The sequence below is a fragment of the Gymnodraco acuticeps genome, unplaced genomic scaffold (genome assembly GCF_902827175.1).
Source record: "Gymnodraco acuticeps unplaced genomic scaffold, fGymAcu1.1, whole genome shotgun sequence".
In the NCBI taxonomy this organism is placed as follows: Eukaryota; Metazoa; Chordata; class Actinopteri; order Perciformes; family Bathydraconidae; genus Gymnodraco; species Gymnodraco acuticeps.
Genome location: NW_022990196.1, coordinates 1085343 through 1107985, shown reverse-complemented (window position 1 = coordinate 1107985; position 22643 = coordinate 1085343). Strand labels below are relative to the sequence as shown.

General features: G+C 46.6%; 1 protein-coding gene across 1 annotated transcript in view; it reads right to left on the bottom strand.

The window, feature by feature from the left end:
* Window positions 1-5329, bottom strand: part of LOC117547324 — a 42458-nt gene extending 37129 nt beyond the window's left edge. Inside the window, exons 1-3 of the mRNA XM_034217950.1 lie at window positions 5211-5329; window positions 1127-1305; window positions 488-942 (exon numbers count right to left, since the gene is read on the bottom strand). Of these exons, the coding sequence (XP_034073841.1) occupies window positions 488-942; window positions 1127-1305; window positions 5211-5329 (753 nt within the window). The remainder of the gene's footprint in view (window positions 1-487; window positions 943-1126; window positions 1306-5210) is intronic.
* Window positions 5330-22643: the final 17314 nt, after the last annotated feature.

Here is a 22643-nt window from a genome sequence, read left to right as displayed (position 1 = left end):
ACAGTTAACAATTTCATAATGCATACATAAAATATAAAACAAGAAATCTAATATAAAACTAAAAATCTTTAAGGACACCGTAATAACATATAGTTAAATAGCAATAAAATAAAGCAGTAATTTACATGGAAATAGAATGCTATGAATGAATGATAGGATATAAAATATGAAATATGAAACAAGAAATATGTGCAGTAAGCAGTATGAACATTGTGTGCATTAATGTAATGCATATAGAGACTACGTTGTGTCTGAGGTAAGTGTCAGTGGGAGGGCCGGCCTTGTTTAAGAGGCCGGTAGCGGAGGGGAAGAAACTGTTCAGGGGATGAGAGGTTTTGGTCCTGATGGAGCGCGTCCTCCTGCCAGAGGGGAGGGGGGTGAACAGTTTGTTTCCAGGGTGGGAGGGGTCGGCCACTATCTTCCCTGCCCGCCTCAGGGTTCTAGAAGCATGAAGGTCGTGGAGGGATGGCAGATTACAGCCGATCACCTTCTCTGCAGAGCGGATGACACGCTGCAGCCGGCCCTTATCCTTGGCTGTGGCTAACCAGATGGTGATGGAGGAGGTGAGGATGGACTCCATGATGGAGGTGTAGAAGTTCACCATCATCATCTTTGGCAGGTTGAATTTCTTCAGCTGCCTCAGGAAGAACATCCTTTGCTGGGCTTTTTTGATGAGGGAGCAGATGTTCTGCTCCCATTTGAGGTCCTGGGCGATGATGGTGCCCAGGAAGTGGAAAGACTCCACAGCAGTTACTGGGGAGCCACACAGAGTGATGGGGGCGGGTGGGGCTGCGTTCTTCCTGAAGTCCACAACCATCTCCACTGCCTTGAGAGCGTTGAGCTCCAGGTGGTTTTCCCCACACCAGGTCACCAGATGGTCCATCTCCCACCTGTAGGCAGACTCCTCCCCACCAGAGATGAGTCCGATGAGCGTGGTGTCGTCTGAACTTCAGGAGCTTGACAGACTGGTGACTGGAGGTGCAGCTGTTGGTGTACAGGGAGAAGAGCAGAGGGGAAAGAACGCAGCCTTGAGGGGAACCAATGCTGATGGTCCGGGGGTCAGAGACGTGTTTCCCCAGCCTCACGTGCTGCTTCCTGTCAGACAGGAAGTCTGTGATCCAGCTGCAGGTGGAGTCGGGCACGTGCAGCTGGGAGAGCTTGTCCTGCAGCAGAGCCGGGATGATGGTATTAAAGGCGGAGCTGAAGTCCACAAACAGGATCCTGGCGTAGGTTCCTGGTGTATCCAGGTGCTGGAGGAGGAAGTGAAGGGCCATGTTGACAGCGTCGTCCACAGACCTGTTGGCTCTGTAGGCGAAATGCAGGGGGTCCAGGAGGGGGTCTGTGATGTATTTCAGGAGGGACAAGGCGCTCAAAGGACTTTATAACCACAGAGGTCAGGGCGACGGGTCTGTAGTCATTTAATCCTGTGATCCTTGTTTTCTTGGGAACCGGGATGATGGTGGAGGTTTTCAAGCATGCTGGGACGTGGCATGTCTCCAAGGAGGGTGTTAACCTGTTACAGTTTTTCTCGATTGCTAACACACATTTTTTTTTAAATTGCTCAGTTTCTCAGAACACTAAACACAATTCACAAAACCACACACCCAAAGTGCAAAACACCTAATTTCTCCTGCTAAGTGAAGAACTGCCCTCAAAACTACATAAACACTTACCAAATGCAAACTTTAGCACCAAATATAACACACTTCATTTATAATACTAGATGGTTTGACCACCCATCTACACACTGCTGAGCATACTCTAAAGCACTTTCATCTGTTATGGGCTGTGCTCTGTACAGAGAGGGTTCTGCAGAGAAAGATTGCTTGAGTTTACAGAAATACAGTAAATGAAGAAATATAAATGAGTTGTTGAAAAAAATCACATTTTATTCAAAACTAACATTGTGCAACCTGCATCTCAGCACATAGCTACTCTGCTTCGGATCTCTCTAAGTGGGATGCACTGTTTGCCAAAACCCAGTTTGTAACTGCTGCTTCCTGTGCCTCATTGAACATCCTTAGCCTTCCACCTCTTTGTTTCTCAGTCCTTCAGATAAACAACAAAGATATAGTGTTGGTCAGTGTCTGTGTTGCATAAAAGTAAGTTTACCACAGTACATTGTGCAGGATGTTTGTACAGTTATAGTATGCAACATGCCAACAATTCAATTACAGTAATGAAGTAAATACGTTTCACACAACAGATATAAGCTCTGATATATCATGAGTTATGCAGAGCTATAAACTGGGAACTAACCTGTTTTCAAGTCTAAGTGTCCGGATTACAGAGGCGACAGTACATCGGCTTAGATTAGGCTGAACCCTCTGTCCAGCCTCTCTCATCGTCACACCATGGTTGATAACATTTCATTTCATTAGAGAGTATTCTTCTTTGTCCACGTCCTCTCCATCCAGCTCTACCTCTACCTCTCATTCTTCCTCCTCTCACTCTCACCCACCTCTTCCTCCTCCTCTCACTCTCAGCCCAGCCTTTCCTCTTCCTCTTCCTCTTGCTTCCATGTTGGCTTCCATTGTTGCTGTAAGAAAGTTCTCACCTGTGGTCTTTTCATAGTGCTAACATCCTGATTGATGAGCCAACAATTATGCTATCAGGTGTTTGGTCAGGTGGAGCGTGTTTCTTGATCATTGGTCCATGTGTGAGGCATTTTGAATATCAGTGTTATGTATGTGCTAACACGTGACTTGATGTCAGATTCCTGTGTCTTACGTGGAGAAACGTGTGCAGTGGTTTGCAAAAAGTGCCATGTTGATTTGCAAATTGTGTGAAAAGCTGAAAACCTGTTTAGAGTTTTGGAGATTTGAGCCGATGTTTGCTCTTTGAGTGTCAGTTAAAATAATTGTGCTTTATGTAGAATTTTAGTGTGTTAGCAATCGAGAACAACTGTAAGACCGAGAGTACCCTAATCTGGGTCCGGCGGGTCGTTTTTTCACAAAACTGTGTCACAGGCACTGTTCGAAATGGGGGGAGCCAAGCTCCCCTAAAGAAGGGGGGGGCTTCCGATTTGGAGATAAATAGGGGGAGGCCAAAGAAATCGTGCATATTTGTGTCACACAGATTAGAAATGTTGAGTTTCTGTAAATAAAAGTTCTTGAAATAAATAATAGTCATTGTTCACAGTTTCTGAATATTTGTTTTATATTTAAGCAATAGCTCACGACAGGCCATGGTATATGGCCATTATATCACAGTTAAGGGGCGTGGTTCGGCTGTGATATATTGACCATATATCACGGCCTGAAGTGAACTATTGCTTTTATAAAATGGTTACCAAGTGTGGCAATATGAAAGAAAAATACACACTTAAATAGTTTTTATTAGTAAATATAATGATGTTCAAAATAAAATAGTCCCTCTGTTGCCTTCTGCACAAAACATAGTGCGAGGTGGTTGCTATGCAACAACACTAACAGCTAGCGAACATATTAGACAGAGAGCGTTGATCCATTATTTTAAAAACTGTCCAGCATCAGTAGAATAGCTTACGTGGTTACTTGCATAGGTTGAGGTTGTTCTAGGCTGTTGCTTGGCGTGGCGATAACATTGCTCCACTTTCTCCGGTCCCCGAGATTCGGCTTCCAGTAGCTCTTGAGAGAGCTTTGAAATGTTCATATTGATATATTTTTTTAACTCTGGCTTTGTAATAAAAAATATGACAGCCAAGCCTTGCAGCTTTTGGATTCACAAGCAAAGAAGCGAAGGAGTCTAAAAATGACAACGTGAACGGAACAACTTTTAGTTGGCTGGCTGTAAGCGGCGTTAAGGTCGTGTTTTGTGAAATGCTGTAGTGTTTTGTGAAATGCTGTAGTGTTTTGTGAAATGCTGAGGTGTTTTCTGAAATGCTGTAGTGTTTTGTGAAATGCTGAGGTGTTTTCTGAAATGCTGTAGTGTTTTGTGAAATGCTGTGAAAAGGTGTGAAAGGAGGGATTTGTGGAGTCTATTTGTATATAACATTACAAGAGGGATTCTTATTATTACATTATATGCTTATTGTGCTCATGAGATTGCTATGACTATAGAATAAATAGACACAATCACTAATCCCAGGTTCTGATGGGTTAGATACTAACGAAGGGAATAGTCAGAAGAAAGTTTTCAGCTTGCAATACTAATGTAGCAAGGTCAGGTGCACACACTGGAAGAATACAAAGAGTTATTCATAAACAGGACATCACTCCGGCCTTGAGCTTTGGGTGAGCTCCGCTCCGACACATAGCTAGGAAGCAGCCTTATGAAGATTCCAGTTTTTCTGTAGAAACGTTAGCGAAAACAAAGTACGTATGATGGTGCCAGAGTAGGGAGGGACTTCCACAGGCCGGCCAAATGCTGATTGGAGGATCGTGTTGCCAAGAGGTCTGCGCACCTACCAAACAGAACCAAGTCTAAACCATGGTATCTCTTTAGCTAGTCTTGACCAATCATAAATGTACGGGCAACGCCCTGTGTAATAAAAATGTATTGACGCACGAGGTTCGCGGCTCTTTCCGGAAAATAGTGGTTATATCTCTCACAGGCTCCGCCCTCTACTGGACTCTATGGGTACTATCTTACCCCGCGAGCATTCTCCCACTGAGACTTCTTTAGAGGTAGCCGGCCTTGGGCGGGCCTACCTGAATGCGCGCGCATCACACCACATAAAAGGAGGCCTCGCCTCCTGACTATCATCCTTTTCCTTTTCTCTTCAGCAGCGGAAGTGATTCCACGAGAGACTGAGAGACGTTTGAAAGAAGAGTTATCATACCTCCAGGGAGTCGCCACTGCTAGAGACCCGGGCCTGTCCTTCGTGCCCTGGCTGAAATAGCGGGCGCCGATCCCCACCACCTTTGCTTCGAGTGTTTGGGGGACTAGGATATGGCCGAGGCGGTGCCATTCACGTTCGCCATTCCTTCCGGGTCTGGCGTCCATGGAAGTCCACCGCCCGGCTGTACTCTCCCTGGATGATGATCATGGCGGCGGGTGTGTGGGCTACTCACTCATTGCTAGAGATGCCCCCGCCTCACCAGGTCAGAGCGATTATTGGGCCGCAAGGCCGAATAAGTAGCTTGGTCCACGGGCCTTGCCCCAGGCCCGGTTCCCCCGGGGGCCCGGTGCTCGGTGGCTTCACATGATATAGGGTCGACCCTACTTCATCACAGGCCGCCGCCGCTGCCCGTCGTGTGATGTCCCTGAGATATCACGCCGCGTGGCACTTTCCAAAGAGGATCGTGTTGATCTCCTGGGAGCCCCCGTGTTTACGGAAGGGCTCTTTGGATCGTTCTCCTTGCTCACGGGATGAGGAGTAGTCGCAGCGTGGCTGCTTCTTGCCCATTCCCAGAGGAAGAAACACTGTCCTACACACCCCGCCCCTGCTGTAAACCCCAGTATAGGGAGCCAGCAGGTGGGCGTGTGCACGTGAGTGGAATAAACCGAGTGCTGTCAAAGCACTGTGCGGGTTCAAGAGACGCTATTGCCGGCGTGCTGTTGTCAGAAAACACACCTTGCCTGGTATAATAGCTCCGATTAATGCATTTCACCGTTGCAATGGGAAATACAGCGTTAATACGTGGGCGCGCGGCCCTCGTGAGAGTGGCCGCGGTGCGTTCAGGGACCCCCGCAGGAGAACGGTGGTTTACGTTTGTAAAGTCTAGTTCTGGAGTGAGGTGTGTGTGTGGGAAAAATGCATTCAGTAAAGACTATTGCATTTATCCCAGAGTAAGAGTCATTTCTCTCCACAATTCCACTTTTCCCCATAATGTCCGTTTCAAAGAGACGGCATTGTGACGGCGCGCGGCCCCCCTCCCCCGAGGGCGGGCCACGGTGCGTTCAAAGACCTCAGTAGAGAGGTGAGACGAAGGGAGAGGTGCCGGCACGGAGATCCCGTGCCCGCGGCGCCCTCCACCTCTTCGGTCCACCCCGTGGAACCGGCGTGCCGGCACTCACGGGGACGGGCTTTCTGTCTTTACGGATCTGGCTGGCGGGGGGAGAAAATCTCTCCGCCCGGGACGAGGGGGCGAATCCCGCCTCCTCCCTGTATAATGCACAGATCACTAAGTTTTCTAATAAGAATGAGGTTGATCTGTATCCAAGTCTAAGTGTCTTTTGTTTCCACAAAGGCTACACTTACACACAATGTTAACCGTACAAATTCCCCATTCGCTGCCCCAGCTGTAGCTCCTGTAAAGGAGGTGGCTAGTGGGCATGCGCAGATGAGAGGGATGAACCGCAGGGAGTGCTATCTAAAGGAGAGCGCTATGCTATAGGGACATTATGGCCGGCGTATTACTGTCAGGGAACACACTACGCCTAGAGCAAAGACTCCAATGCAGTTTACCGTAGTGGTAAAGGCTGCATTATGGCGGAGCCCGCACTCACACAAGAGTGCGTTGCGGTGCGTTCAGGGACCTTAGTAAAACACACTACGCCTATAAAGACTCCGATGAATGCTGTTTACTGTAGTGGTGAGAACAGCATTAGGGTGGAGCGCGCGCTCACACAAGAGCGTGCGGCGGTGCGTTCAGGGTCCTCAGTAAATAATCGGCCCTTTCTGTGTCAACCCTCCATGGGCAAATCTTCCTTCGCGGGGAGTTTTGCAGCGGAACGGGTCACCAGAGAGTATCACAGCTTCATAGCTGCTGCCCTACACCTGAGGGCTTGTCCATTTACACAATGTTCTGGGGAATGGAAACTCAGCTGTGCGCTAACAAGGTGGAGGGACAGGACGCTGAAACGGGGCCATTCACTCCAGTTTTGCAGCGTCCCACTGTACCACATGTCTATACACTGTACCACTGTATCACATGGACCACTGTCTTGTAGGTGTCCCACACCCACCTCTTTTATGGGCATGCAAGAGGTAAATCTGTCCTCCCAGGAGGAGATGTGTTTCCTCTCAGCAGAGATTCAGGCTCTGGTGCAGAAACGGGCTGTGTCTGTTGTGCACCCTCAGCACAGGGAGAATTATCTTTATTCCATGTACTTCCTGGTTCTCAGGAAGACAGGGGAATTGAGATCTATTCTAGATCTCTGCAGCCTGAATCGCCACATTTCCTGCAGGAAATTCCGCATGTTAACTATGAAACAGTTACTGGGGCTTGTGCAGCCAGGCGATTGGTTCACCACCATCGACCTGAAAGACGCGTACTTTCATGTAGAAATTGCTCCAGAGCACAGAAAGTGTCTGCGTTTTGCCTTCCAGGGGATAGCCTACAAGTACAACAGACTACCGTTGGGCTATTCCCTATCCCCACGCACGTTCAGTAAATGTGTGGCCACTGCGCTTAAACCGCTGCGCGCCCACGGCATGAGAGTTTCCTTTTACTAGACGACCTCATAGTCATGGCTGGGTCCCGGGAACAGGCAATGTTATGCACAGCACAATTGATCACGCACCTAACCAAGTTAGGCTTTGCGATCAATTGAAAAAAGAGCACCCCCATACCTCACCAACAGGCGTTGTAGTTGGGAGTGGTGTTCGATGCAGGCGCGCTACGCGCCACCCTGTCAGAGAGCAGAAGTGCGTCCTTTCTCCGGGCGGTTCACAGGCTGCGACAGGGGGCGACAGTGACAGCTTTAACTGTCATGCAGACTTTGAGTCTCATGACGGCTGCTCACATTGTGGTCCCGCTGGGGTTACTGCATATGCGCCGCCTGCAGAGGTGGTTCTCCAGCCTGCGTTTGGATCCCAAGAGGCACAAACGGCGGCTGGTGACCATCCCCCCCTCAGTGGAGGGCAACCTCCGGTTTTGGGGGTCCCCGGATCACCTCCGGAGGGGGTCTCCACTGGGACGGAGGACCTCCTACATCACAGTGTTCACGGACGCATCCAGAACAGGATGGGGAGGGACCTGCCTGAAGAGGGCTATAGGTGGGCGCTGGGCTCTAACAGAGTTTCGACACAGCAACCTCCTAGAGCTACGGGCGGTAGTGTTAGTCCTCCAGCATGTCATGCCCCTAATTCAAGGGAGACATGTATTGGTCAGGAGCGACAACAGCACCACAGTGGCTTATATCAACAGGCAGGGCGGAGTCCGCTCCGCCGCCTTGTTGACCACAGCGGAGAGGCTGTGGTTGTGGGCTTCAGAGGTGGTTTTAGCCCTAAGAGCCCTCCATAGCCCAGGACTGGAGAACAGGGGGGTCGACCTCATGTAGAGGGGCGGCCCCCTGCCAGGCGAATGGACGCTTCACCCGGAGGTGGTGAAGCAGATCTGGGCCCAGTTCGGGAGAGCGGAAGTGGATCTGTTCGCCAGCCGGCGAAACAGCCACTGTGCCCTGTGGTTCTCCGTGGCTCGGAGCGACGACCCACCCTTGGGGGTGGACGCGTTTGCACACGAGCCATGGCCAAGGAAGCTGCTCTATGCCTTTCCACCGCTGCGTCTCATTCTCCCTCTCCTGGGGAGAGTGAGGCGAGAACGTCTGTCAGTCATCCTAGTGGCTCCGGACCGCGTTGGGGCGCCGTGGTACTCAGAAATGACACAGATGAAGGTGGGCCAGCCCTGGGCGGGTCCCCAGTTCTGGGGGGCGATGTCTCAAGAGGCAGGTGCAATCGGGGCGTTACCCACTCTCGGCCGTCCTCTCCAGGCTTGGCTCCTGAGAGGGACAGGCTGAGACAGGGTGGATTGTCTGACAGTGTTATTCAGTCTATCCAGGCAGCTAGAGCTGGATCCACCACAGCCTGTTACAGGCCAAAGTGGCTAGGATTCCAGCGATGGTGTGAGGAGCGGGGAATAGAGCCTCTATCTTGTGAGTTAGGCTCTATTTTATCCTTCTTACAGTTATTGGTGGACAGAGGGCTTGCGCATTCAACAGTGAAGGTGTATGCAGCAGCCATCTCGTCCTGCCATGAGGGATTTGGCGGCAGGTCAGCCTTTAGTCAACCACTGATGTCGCGATTTTTACAGGGGGTCAGGAGGCTGCGCCCAGTAGTGCACGCCTCCACCCCACAGTCGGACCTGCCCCTAGTGCTCGAGGCTCTGGCCTCGGGGCCGTTTGAGCCTCTGGAGCTCTCCTCTCGGAAAGCATTGTCGTGGAAAACAGCTTTGCTTCTTGCCTTAACTTCAGCCAAAAGGGTGTCCGAGTTAACTGCTCTGTCGGTACACCCGAGTTGTTTACTGATTCGGGGTGACCGGAGCGGCGCGACACTCAGACCGAACCCCTCCTTTGTGCCCAAAAACCTAAGGAGTGCGTTCAGGTCGAGGGCTATTCAGTTACTATTGTAACTCCCTCTATATTGGTGTTGACAAGTGTTTGACCCGTCGCCTGCAGCTGGTCCAAAATGTGGCTGCACGCCTTCTTACTGGGAAGAGACGTTATGACCACATCACACCCGTTTTGGCAGACCTTCATTGGCTTCCTGTCAGTTACAGGATCCAGTTCAAGTACTTACTTGTTGTTTTTAAATCATTGCATGGACTGGCACCACATTACCTGTCTGAGTTGTTGCACTGCCATGCTCCAGCTAGAGCATTGCGCTCAGCTCAGCAGAATATGTTGGTGGTTCCTCGGAGCAGGAAAAAAACCAGAGGTGACAGGGCCTTCAGTGTTGCAGCTCCCAGACTGTGGAATAGCCTCCCAGCACATATCCGGACTGCTGAGTTTATTGAACTTTTTAAATCTCAGCTAAAAACTCACCTCTTTGCACTGGCTTTTAATACTAGTTGAACATTACATTTTTATATTTGTATGTGTTTTTTATTTATTTATTTTGTATATGTTTCTAGTTATTGTGTTTTTAATTCTCCCATTGTGTTATTTAATATTGTAGTTACTGCCTGTACAGCACTTTGGTCAACTGAAGGTTGTTTTAAATGTGCTATATAAATAAATAAAGATTGAGATTGAGATTGAGTTAGGGGGGTTTAGTCTTCCCCCCCAGGGTGGGGCCAGGGAAGCTAGACTGCACCTCCTCTGCCCGGTGCGTGTGCTAGCATATTATGTGGAGCGCACGGCTACCCTTAGACGCACCGAACAGCTGTTCGTGTGTGTGGGGGGCGGTGTGATCGGGAAAGCTCTGTCCAAGAAACGCCTGGCAGGCTGGCTCTGCGAGTGCATTGCACATGCCTACGGACAGGCAGGGAGAGCCTGCCCCACGGGGGTTCGTGCGCACTCCACACGGGCTGTGGCTGCGTCGGCAGCCTTATTCAACGGTGTGAGTGTGGAGGATATATGCACAGCGGCGTCTTGGTCGACGCCAGGCCCCTTCATAAGGTTTTATCTCTTGGACATGTTGGGCTCTTTCTCCTCGTCTGTGCTGGCGGGGGCAACACAGGACTGGTAGGGGCAGGGGCGGATCTAGACAAATATTCATGGGGTGGCAAGAGGGTGGCAGGAGATTTTGAGGGGTGGCATCCCCTGACAGAAGTATATGCTGATTTAAATCGCAATCATATCAATCAATTAGGGGTGTAACGGTACCCGTACTGAAATTATTCGGTAGGGGCCCTTCGGTTCGGTACACGTGTGTACCGAACGAATATAGCGTTAAACGCAAAAAATTGAGAACATGAACAACTTTCTGGAAGTAATCTCAGGTATATATCATAGAGCGACCAAGTCATTTCATTGGACGAGAGGCATACTATGAGAGCTGGTCACAGGGATGCATTCAAATGTAGTCAGTCATTTGAGGAACTGTCGAAATGGCGAACGCAGATAAAGTTGAGCTCGAAAATCCTCCAGCATCATTGAAGTCTCCGGTTTTGGAACATTTTGGTTTCGCAGTTACGTACAAGGATGACGGACAAAGACAGGTGGACCGAACCAAAGCTGCTTGTCGGCATTGTTCAACTAACATTGGTTACGCGGCTGGCAATACATCAAACTCATTTGAAAAGGCATCACCTGAATGTGAATATCACCGGTACCAAAAGAAAAAAGACTGAAGTGCAAACCCAACTCCCACTAGCATTTAAGCCTCCACCACTCGCAGAGAGTTCAGACCAAGCCAAAGCTATTACAAACGCCAAGTATCCTTATGTTGCCATGTTAGCAAAGCGCTACCTGGCTGTATCTGCTACTACCTCTGTCCCTAGCGAGAGGGTGTTCTCCACAGCAGGAGACATTGTTAGTGTCAGCAGATCTGCCCTTTCAGCAAGCAATGTGGACAAGTTCATCTTTCTTTAAACAACATGAAAATAGAATGACAAGCAAGTCCTAATGTCAAGCTGGCTGCTTAGGTGCTAGTACAGTTCAAATACAGATTATTTCAGTTCATCGAAATGCTGCACCTTAATGTTTATTTTACTATATTTTGTATTTATTTGAATACATTAGTCACAGTTTAATAATAATTAAAAAAAATATATTTAATGTTTTGTGATAATTTGTTCTGCTGTACCGAAAACGTAACGAACCGAACCTAACCGTGACCTAAAAACCGAGGTAGGCCTACGTACCGAACCGAAATGTTTGTGAACCGCTACACCCCTACAATCAATGTTAACTTGGAAAGCCACAATATTAATATTTTAACTCAATCACATAGGTGATATTATTGTGGCACATCAGTAAAGCCTTACAAGGTGGCAGACGTAATTTAATGAATTTTAACTGAACAATAACTGAATGAGTTTGTTTCACTCTTAGACCAGCAGGGGAACCAAATCTATCCAGACTGCTGCAATAAGTACATTAATTAACTGTCTCATCGATGTTTGTCTGAATGAATATGATACTATTAACAATCATATTATTCCTATCAGCTGTCAATCACTGTTAATAAATAATAATAATAGATTTAATTTGTTAGCGTTTTTACAGGTGCTCAAAGACACTTTACAGATATAGTGAAGAACTGTTATGATTCACATATTCATTTATTATTGAATAAACTATATTTTTTGGAGGAGTTAATGATGAATGTTCATCAAGATGTTTGCTCGCCCTCCTTCAAATTTGAAAACAAGTAATTATATCATTATTGATATACAGTTACAACCTTGACTTTACATCAGAAAGAACCAACATTAAAGAAGTGACTAACTGCATCAGTTAGGGTTAAAAAACGTGTATTCAGCTAAAACATCGCTGCAGTTATTATCCAGTGGAAGGTCCTACCTACTGGCCTAGTTAAATCAAAGTGGTTACTTTCTGTTGGCTGGGCAGTGTAGTTTTACACACTGTCTTATTTTACTTTCTCAGGACTTAAAACTGTTTTTTGGGGGCAGACCCCCTCAAAGAAAAAAATATATACACGCATACAAGGTCATCATCTTAACAGTTTGTTATTCTCATCGAGTCATCCGTGAGCAGAGCATCAAGTTGGCATGTCTATTACAGCTGAATGCGGCAATTACTATTTTGTTCAGCAAAACGCCTCACAAACTTATTAAGATCAACAGCTGTAGTGCGTTTTGATTCAATGCTGAGTACAGCCAAACTGACAGTCTCTTCTCTGTCAGTGTAGACCGCAAATACCTCATTCCTTCAGTGCTTGGGTCCGAAAGGCTTCTCGTTTTGCGCCGTCCCCCCGTTCAAGTGAATTCGCCACCAATCATATTTCCACTCTCGCGCCAGGACCGGGGGAGGGGTTACATGACGTGCATCTTGTGCTGCATTCACTTGCACTCGGACATTAGAGACTTTCTCTCATAAATGTCCGATGAGCCACAACTTTTCTTTCAAAACAAAGATGCCAACTGGGGTGGCAGCTGGGGTGGCAAGGCTATTGTTTAGGGTGGCAGTTGCCACCCCATGCCACCCCGGTATATCCGCCCCTGGGTAGGGGGGAGGGGGGTTGTGGGTCAGTTGGCATCTGACCCCCTCCCCGGACGTAATGCGCCTTCGCTGTTCTCGGGCCCTCTGAGGGTCCCGGGATGGGCGAGGGGCGCACTGGGCCCTTACAGGGCTGGAGGGCTGCTCTCCTCCTGCCGAGAGCAGGAGGGGGGTAGCCCTCCACACTTTAGTCCACACACTCTGCACGGGGTCAGTGTTTGAGTGTGGGGCAGGGGCTCTGGCGCTCTCCCTGTTATCCTTAGGGATTCAGGGAGGCAGGCGTGTAGTAAGCCCATTCGGGGCCGGGGGGGCTCTCCCCATCCGTCTGTGGGCGGGGGTCCCCCGGCACTGTTTTTTGAGCACACTTTCTGCGAGGTAAGCGCAGCAGGGTGTGCTCTGTCAGCCAAAGCCCAGTTTTCTCCTCGGTTATAACCGGGTTAAGGGAGAATGTGGGGCAGCAGCTGCTGACCATAAAAGCCGGTCAGGGGCAGTAGGGTGGAATATTGTTGTTGGACGACAGTGCGCGTATACATCGCGGCTCCACCCACTGTACCCATAGAGTCCAGTAAAGGGCGGAGCCTGTGAGAGATATAACGTTGGGTTACATATTGTAACCCTTGTTATATTAGCAGAGGCGGAGCCCTCTACTCAGGGCACTGTCTGTCCTATTCCGCTCGCTGAAGAGAGGTGTAGGATGATAGTCAGGAGGCGAGGCCTCCTTTTATGCGGTGTGATGCGCGCGCATTCAGGTAGGCCCGCCCAATGCCGGCTACGTCTATAGAAGTCTCAGTGGGAGAATGCTCGCGGGGTAAGATAGTACCCATAGAGTCCAGTAGAGGGCTCCGCCTGTGCTAATATAACAAGGGTTACAATACGTAACCCAACGTTACAGATTACAGCTTTGCTGCCTGTGATTTCTATGCCGTGACGGAGTCCTTGGCCAAGTGATATATATATTTTTGCTCTCTCATAATAAATAGTTACACTTAGAAGTCGTCTGTCTTTCCTGGAATTTTGAACACAACATGTGTCTGTGTGTGCAGACACATTTTACCCTCTCTAGCATCAAGCAGTATTTTCAGAGTGCCAGCCAAGGATCTGAGTCTAAAATTAAAAGTTGATGTGCGTCCTTCTGAGAAGGAGCGAGCGCGCAGAGGGGAATGTGTTCAGCTGCAATTGACAGTTAAAAGGGTTACATTTTAAATAGAGCTGGTAAATTATCTTGTAGGCTTGACAGACTCTCTTTGGGGACTGGCTCCTTTTATTCTCCTTCTGCATCTCCCACCATCATTAATACTTCTGCGTAACTACTGCAACAATCCTGCTCACCTAATTATCTGGCAGCCAACCATTTTATTAAAACCTGCGATATCCTAACACACTCACCTAGCAGGAAACCTCACCAATTAAACCAACAGTAGCACACGAGGCACAGATGCAGCTGAAGATCTACTTCAAGGGGCCAGTTTCATTAAATGATTCCATCATTGTTAAAGAAAATGTATGTACCGATATTAGACACAAAAACAAGTCTTGGTCACACATACTGTCATACATCATGATGTCATACTATCAGTTATACCCAGTGACAAGGGAAAAGCAACTGCCATTTGTGTAGATACAAAAATGACATCACACCATTTTTTTTAATTGTAATTACTTTGGAATATAATAAGCAAGGAACTTGTATTACGTTTCAAAGTTGCAGTGGTTTTATTGTTCGAAAAGCTCATCTATTTAATTGTATTTACATGTGAACCACTTGCATCTGGTGGCATCTCAATGCCAAATTTATATTTGCATTTGGTACTCATGTTTTGTTTTGTTGTTAATTTTGTAGGCTTAAGTTTTTCTTAAGTCCTCTTTTTGTTATGCTTAGTCCTCCTTGTGAGTGCTTTTTGTTTATGCCAGTACCAAAGGGATTATCTGATCTTTGGAATTAAAAATACATTTAGTTACATTCAAGACTTTGTCTCTGGATCGTGCATTTGGGTTCATCAGTTTGTATCGAGGTTGTGACATGTTCCTTATTGCAGGTGCACAAAAAAGGATTTTACAAGCTCAGTAAAAAGAAAATCCTCCTTCACAAAAATGTAACTCTCTTTAGTTTCTGAGCCAAAATTAATGCTGCAGTTCTGTATCTAGTATGTATGCAATACAGTGTCAATGTAACTGTTTACTGTGAAGAACGTGAATAAACGGAGGTTCTTCCCACGGCACCCGAACGCCCCATTTTCATCCTTTTTCACCTCGAAATGTCTGGGCAGCTGGTTACCGGCTGACAACGAGCCAAGTCAGAAACCACCGGTGTGTATTCGAGATACCGTTAGTAAATAAGGTAACAGTTGAATACCTAATTTTAACAGATAGCCACTACTGAATACCTATGCTGAGATTCCACACAAGGTAATGCATTGAAATATTTCACTTTGAGAGCCACCTGTCCGGAGTTATGTAGATGAATCCCATTATTTTCCAAATTCTCCTCGACTTCAGTCTTCATTGCTCTCCATGGTAATTGCACACCTTGAAGAACTTCGTGAAATGGAAATTCAAAAACATGAATTTCGAAAGATGGTTTTCATTAAAATGTTAAAAACTCCATAATTTCAGTAGTATATCATTTAACTACTGGTTAAAATATCACAACGTGTTACTTGAAGTGTAATTCTTATAGGTATTTATAAAGTAATACATGACTGTTAAAAACATATTATTAGGCTTTCATTTACTACAAATGGGTTTCATCACGATTTTAATATGAATTGACAAAGGCAGAAAAACATGCTATGTTTGATAATTATGATTATTCATAATATTTACTTTATTTAACTATTGTTCATTACCAAGCCATTTTCATTGCGTTTTACTAACCTGAATGTGTTGTAAACTGCAAAGAGCTCAAGACCAATAAATAAAAACCCAACAGAAACACAGAAGCCTGAGTGAGTGGACCGCAGAGCTCCAGGAGAGACGGTCAGTCCAAAAATAATTCCTGTTGAAATGTGCAACAGCTGAACCTGCAGTGGGGTACGAGCACTAGAACTCAAAGCACTGTTAGTAATGATGCTGTAAAAAACGTTGCTTTTCAGATCACAGTGAGTTTAGGCCAAGGCAGGGGCGGACTGGGGGGAAAAAGTGGCCCGGGGATTAATTGACAGACAGGCCCACTTAATGTGCGGCATGTATCGGCCGGCTGGCGACGAATGTATGTCACTTAACAAAAAACCTATGCATTTTATGTTATTTTGGACAATTATTCATATAGTAATCACATTACCTGAGCACTTGAGTTGCCTAGAGCAAAATAGTTACAGCATATATTTAGTGATTTTAATGTTAACAGATCATTGATGCAATAACATTTGGACCCAATTTGCCTGACTTGACACATGGAATAAAACATGGGCGTAGGAAGCATCCTCAATGTGGGTGAGACAATTTAACAGGGGGTGTGGGCAGGTGGTGGACCTAACCTCCTCTCGGGGGGTCCAGGGGCATTTTTTTTTTAATGTTGATGTTAAATGCGTCAATCTGATGCACTTTGAGAGCAACATTAGGGACTAAATCTATGGATACATCTCTCAACACCCATTTGAAACAGAACTGTAAACAGATTTACTTTTTCTTTCAACATTTATTTGAACAGCAAGTGGAGGCAAAAGTGACTGCACCCAACACAATAAACCTGCTAGCTAACTAGCCTAAACTCAGTAACAGAATGTGGGCACCACGTTCTTATGAGGGGCCGTACAGGCCGTAATTCATACTGGGTCCTCTCACGCACATACATTCGCCTTTTACATACCTATATGTTCACTCGTACATACATACAGTCGCCGGGGACAGACAGAGCGGGGCACGTCGTACAGACATACATGCGCCTGGGACAGACAGAGAGGTGGCACGCTACAGACAGACATTCGCCTTTGAAATACATATATGTGTCACTCTGACATACATACAGGTCTCCTGGGTACATACATATATTTGCACTCTTACATACATACATTCTCCTTTTACTACATATATTTTCTTCTCTTACATACATACATTCTCCTTTTACATACATATATTTTATAATATATGCATGTCTGAAGAGAATATATGTATGCAAGAGAAGAATGTATGTATGTGTGAAGACAATATATGTATGTGAGAGAAGAATGTATGTATGTGTGAGAGAAAGTATAGTGGAAACGGAAGGAGTATGGTTGAAACGGAAGGCAGGTCATTCTTGCGCTGTGATTGGCTCAGAAGGTCGAGCGGGGCGGGCTCATGTTCAGAACTTCTGATTCAAATCAACATGATAGAGGGAGAGGGTTAGGGTTAGATGACTCCGTGTATCGACGGACCATTTGTTTTTATTTATTAAACAAGTAAATGGAAGAGTGTCTGCGAGGCGTTTTTGCTTTTTGTTTTTTACCTTACTAAATGGTCTAATGGTCATTGTAGCGAGGGGGGGGGGGGGGGGGGCGCGATACTCGCGGAAGTTGATTTCAAAACAAAAGCACTCGTTTGCTTGGAACGTTGAACCATAATTATAAACAAGGGGAAACAAGGTGAATTTAGCGATCACAACGAAAACGGCCAAGACACAAATTGAGCCCAGAAAATGAATGTTATTAAGGCTGTAAATATAATAAGCATGTGTCTAAAATGGACAACATTGTTAGGAGATTTAAACTATAGGCTACAGCGATTCTGCACTGCGGTCACTCAGCCGTCTCTCGCGTTTGTCTTTTCAAATCAGCTGCTCTTCATATTTTACAAATACTTTTTACTGAAAGTTCTTAATAAAACTGACACTGTTGGACTCGAGGGGAGAAGAATAAATGGACAACATTGTTAGGAGATTTAAACTATACAGAGAGCCGTTTTTTCAAATCAGTAGCTCTTCATTTTACAAATATATTTTACCACAAGTTCTTCATAAAACTGACACTGTTGGACTTGGTACTAGTTTGACTGCTACTAACAATACATTGAAGTACTTTTACTGTGTACTTTGTGAGAAATACTCTGTCAAAGTCCCCTCCATATAGCACATAATCTAATGCATCAGTCCGTCCCAGGCGGGAGTTTATAAACCAAAGAGTAACCGCCCTTACGGCACGCTCTGATAAGTAAAGCGAACGCACCCGCAAGGACACCTGGCCAGGGATGTGACAGTTTCAGGGGTTGACAAAATGTTCCTTAAAACCCCTAATGCTTGCTGCAATCTACGCGATTCATCTCCCTCCATCATGTTATGTTGATTTGAAATCAGAAGTTCTGAACATGAGCCCGCCCCGCTCGACCTTCTGAGCCAATCACAGTGCAAGAATGACCTGCCTTCCGTTTCAACCATACTCCTTCCGTTTCCACTATACTTTCTCTCTCACATACATACATTCTTCTCTCACATGCATATATTGTCTTCACACATACATACATTCTTCTCTTGCATACATATATTCTCTTCAGACATGCATATTATAAAATATATGTATGTAAAAGGAGAATGTATGTATGTAAGAGTGAAAATATATGTATGTAAAAGGAGAATGTATGTATGTAAGAGTGAAAATATATGTATGTAAAAGGAGAATGTATGTATGTAAGAGTGAAAATATATGTATGTAAAAGGAGAATGTATGTATGTAAGAGTGAAAATATATGTATGTAAAAGGAGAATGTATGTATGTAAGAGTGAAAATATATGTATGTAAAAGGAGAATGTATGTATGTAAGAGTGAAAATATATGTATGTAAAAGGAGAATGTATGTATGTAAGAGTGAAAATAAATGTATGTAAAAGGAGAATGTATGTGCGTGAGAGGACCAGTATGAATTATGGCCTGTACGGCCCTCATACGTTCTTCTCCACAGCCGCGCGACCTCTGAGTCAGACGTCACTTCCCCCTTTTCTGTCCTACGGGTACAGCCACTCCCCCTGAACCCCGTTTCCCTGCCAACCCCCCCCCCACTCCCCTATGCAAGCCCCTCCCTCTGAACCCAGGGCTTGCTACAATACTGTATACTGTATACACAAACTATACAAAAACGCCTTTACGCTTTGGAGCTTGTTTATCCATCTGTAAGCAACTGCCAGCTAGGTCTCTCAGTCACTCACTCCTGATCGTTCACTGCGCAGTGACAGCTGCTACGGGCCTGATGTGTGAAAGTGAAACTATCTGATAGATAGAACATAGGTAGCCTACAGTAGCGTGGCGTGGGGAAAAAATTAGGGGAAGCCAATAATGCATCCTTTATTTGGGTCGGGGGTGTGGTGGTCAATGTAATAACCTAACCAGATGAGTGATTACAGCACCCGGTATCATTTCACACACATTTGTATCATACAGATGCAGGACTTACACACGCCTGCTATCTAACCGACAGGTCCGCACGCACTCTCCAGCCGAAACTCTAATAAGCATTCATTCACAAACTAAATCAGGAGACCTTTAACGTTTTTCGTCTGATTCGCTCCTTTTTTCCTCGCTGTACACAGCTCCAGTTTGGGCATTGGCCTGTCATCAGATTGTATTTGTTGTTGCTGCTGTAGCGGAAGTTTAGTACAATTATTTTTGATTAAATACTCCAAATCTCCAACCTCCATAATTGCACTTGCTTCAGTTGCTTGCTACTTTCTAACGGCGGTGAGAGTTATGCAGTGACACTATCTATCTTCTATCGATTAGATTTATGATTCGAAAATTATAAAAGTAGGGTAGACATGTGGATATTATCCGACTGAACAAAACGTGCATTTATCTAACAGGTTCGTTTTCCACTGACCTTATTTCGAGCTATTTTCCAAAATCCTATGGAGAAATCCCATTGCCTTTTTGTCGAGGGAAACCGAGCGCAGCTTACTTCCGGCTTTTATGATGCGTCACTGCAACACTAAGTTGATGTGATTTGATTGGATTGTGAGGCAAGGGAAGCCAGCCGCCTCTGGCTTCCCTTGGCATGGCCCTGACCAATCACAGGTTGGCAGGGGCATGACGTGAGCCTCATCTGATTGGTCAATCCTTCAATTTTTTTTCACCAAGGGAAGACAATTTCGGCTAGCCTCCTCTCGCAACAGAGAGTGCCATCTACTGTTTCACCATAATATCTACAGGGGCGCTGTTTCACTCTTTGTAAAATACTCAATGAGAATGGGGGAGAGACGGGCCGGCAGCAACACACAACAAAGAATTTCCAAAATTAAACGAAGTGTTTTTATTTATTTATTAAAATTATAACTACAATCCGAAAAAACAGGGGAAGCCTGGCTTCCCTTGGCCTCCAGGAGAAAACGCCACTGGTAGCCTATCAAAACGGCCCAGCCCAGCCCAGTGGGGTGTGGGCCACACCCCAACCAGGGAGTGGCCGGAACACTTACAAATGTGGGCCGGTAGGATAACAAATATATATATATATATTTTTTTGTAGTCCTCCGGCCCACGCACAGCACCGGCCCACCGGGAAAACTCCCGGTATTCCCGATGGCCATTCCGCCCCTGGGCCAAGGGTAACAACAGGAAGCAAAGCACCTTGGGAAATGGTGCCCCCCCCACAGCTGTGAGAACTCAGCAATCAGGTGTCCATTTTAGGTAGCACTTTCCTGGAGCGTCAGCTTCAGCGTCAGACAGGCTAAGACTGACAAAGACATTGGAGTCCTGCGGGAGTAAGACTGACAAAGACATTGCGGGAGTCACGAGGGAGGCAAAGAGGAGGCAAATCCTACTTTGATTGAGCTAAAGTATCGCTGGTGTTTTATTTTATTTGGTTGTTTAGCCCCTCATACTATAATCATGTGTATTTTCTCCATTCCTGTTTATGTGTCTTCTCACAATTATCACTGGCCCCGTGTATCTCGTAATCGATATAACCGGCCTGCTCTCGTCTATCCCACATGCTCCACTGAGATCCAACATCTAGTTTCAGGCGGCCTGTGGAACTGCCAGTCAGCTGTTCCTAAGGCTGACTTCATCTCTCGCTACGCCTCCCTGCAGACCCTGGATTTCCTTGCTCTCACTGAGACCTGGATTACTCCATCCAACACATCCACCCCAGCAGCTCTCTCCACAGCATATTCCTTCTCCCATACACCTAGACCCACTGGCAGAGGAGGTGGCACTGGTCTCCTGCTCTCTCCCAAATGGAGCTTTTCCCTCTTCAAGCTACCTAACTTCACTCCTTCCACCTTTGAATTCCATGCCGTCACAGTAACCCATCCTATACAATTAACCATTGTTGTTCTCTACCGTCCACCAGGCGCCTTGGGGGACTTCTTGGAGGAATTAGATCATCTCCTCTCACACATCCCTGAAACTGGTCCTCCCGCTGTACTTCTCGGAGACTTCAACCTCCAGACAGGGAAGATAGACAAACTAACATCTCTGTTAACCGCCTTTGCTTTCTCACTGTCTCCATCCCCACCAACTCATAAAGCTGGCAATGTCCTTGATCTCATATTCTCAAGGAACTGTACTACTTCTAACCTCTCTGTAAACCCGCTCCACACATCCGATCACTTCTTCATTTCATTCTCTCTACCCCTTTCCAAACATAACAAACTAATCTCTTCCCATCCTGCACCTGTCCGCCGTAACCTTCGTTCCCTCTCCCCCTCTACCTTTGCCTCATCGGTGCTCTCAGCCCTCCCTTCCTCAGACTCGTTCCAACTACTACCTCCAAACTCGGCTGCAGAAACTCTCCTCTCTACTCTCTCATCCTCTCTGGACTCTCTCTGTCCTCTCACATCTCGTCAGGCTCGTCAGTCCCCTCCTGCTCCCTGGCTAAATGATGCACTGCATGCTAATAGAACCGTCCTTCGGGCAGCAGAGCGGAAATGGTGGAAATCCAAACACCGTGACGACCTCCTAACCTATCAGGCTCTCCTCTCCTCTTTCTCTGCTTCGATCTCTCAGGCAAAAAGCACTTTCTTTCAAGATAAGATCCAATCTTCCTATTCCAATCCCAAAAAACTATTTTCCATCTTCTCCTCCCTCCTGGACCCCCCCAAAGCCCCTTCCCCCTCCTCCCTTCTGTCAAGCGACTTTGTTAACCACTTTGAAAAAAAGGTTGATGATATTCGCTCTTCTTTTTCTGACTCACCTTCACCGCTGGGTCACCAGACCCTCCTTCCACCCACACACTAACCTCCTTTTCCCCTCTCTCTCCAAGTGAGGTTCTTACCCTCATTACCTCTGCCCGCCCTACCACCTGTCCTCTGGACCCTATCCCTTCAAACCTCCTTCAGACTATCGCTCCTGATATTCTACCGTTTCTCACCCATTTCATCAACACTTCTCTAACTTCTGGTCACTTTCCAAACAGTCTCAAGGAGGCAAGAGTAAACCTCTCCTAAAGAAAACCCACTCTCAACCCGTCTGATGTTATAAACTACAGGCCTGTCCTCTCTCTCCCGTTCCTGTCTAAAACACTTGAACGCGCTGTCTTTAAATAACTCTCCTGCTATCTCCATCAGAACAACCTTCTGGATCCGCATCAGTCTGGTTTCAAGGCAGGTCACTCCACAGAAACTGCCCTCCTTGCTGTCACTGAGGAACTGCACACTGCTAAAGCAGCCTCCCTCTCCTCTGTCATCATCCTTTTGGACCTGTCTGCTGCATTCGACACGGTGAATCATCAGATCCTCCTTCGCACTCTCCAAGAACTTGGAGTTTCAGGCTCTGCACTTTCCCTCCTCACCTCATACCTCAAAGACCGCACCTACAGGGTTACTTGGAGAGGGTCCGAGTCCGACCCTTGTCAATTAACTACAGGGGTCCCTCAGGGCTCTGTTCTTGGTCCCCTCCTCTTCTCCTTGTACACAAACTCGCTCGGATCAGTCATTAGCCCGCGTGGTTTTTCATACCACTGCTACGCTGACGACACCCAATTAATTCTGTCCTTTCCCCGCTCAGAGACCCAGGTCAGCGCACGCATCTCTGCTT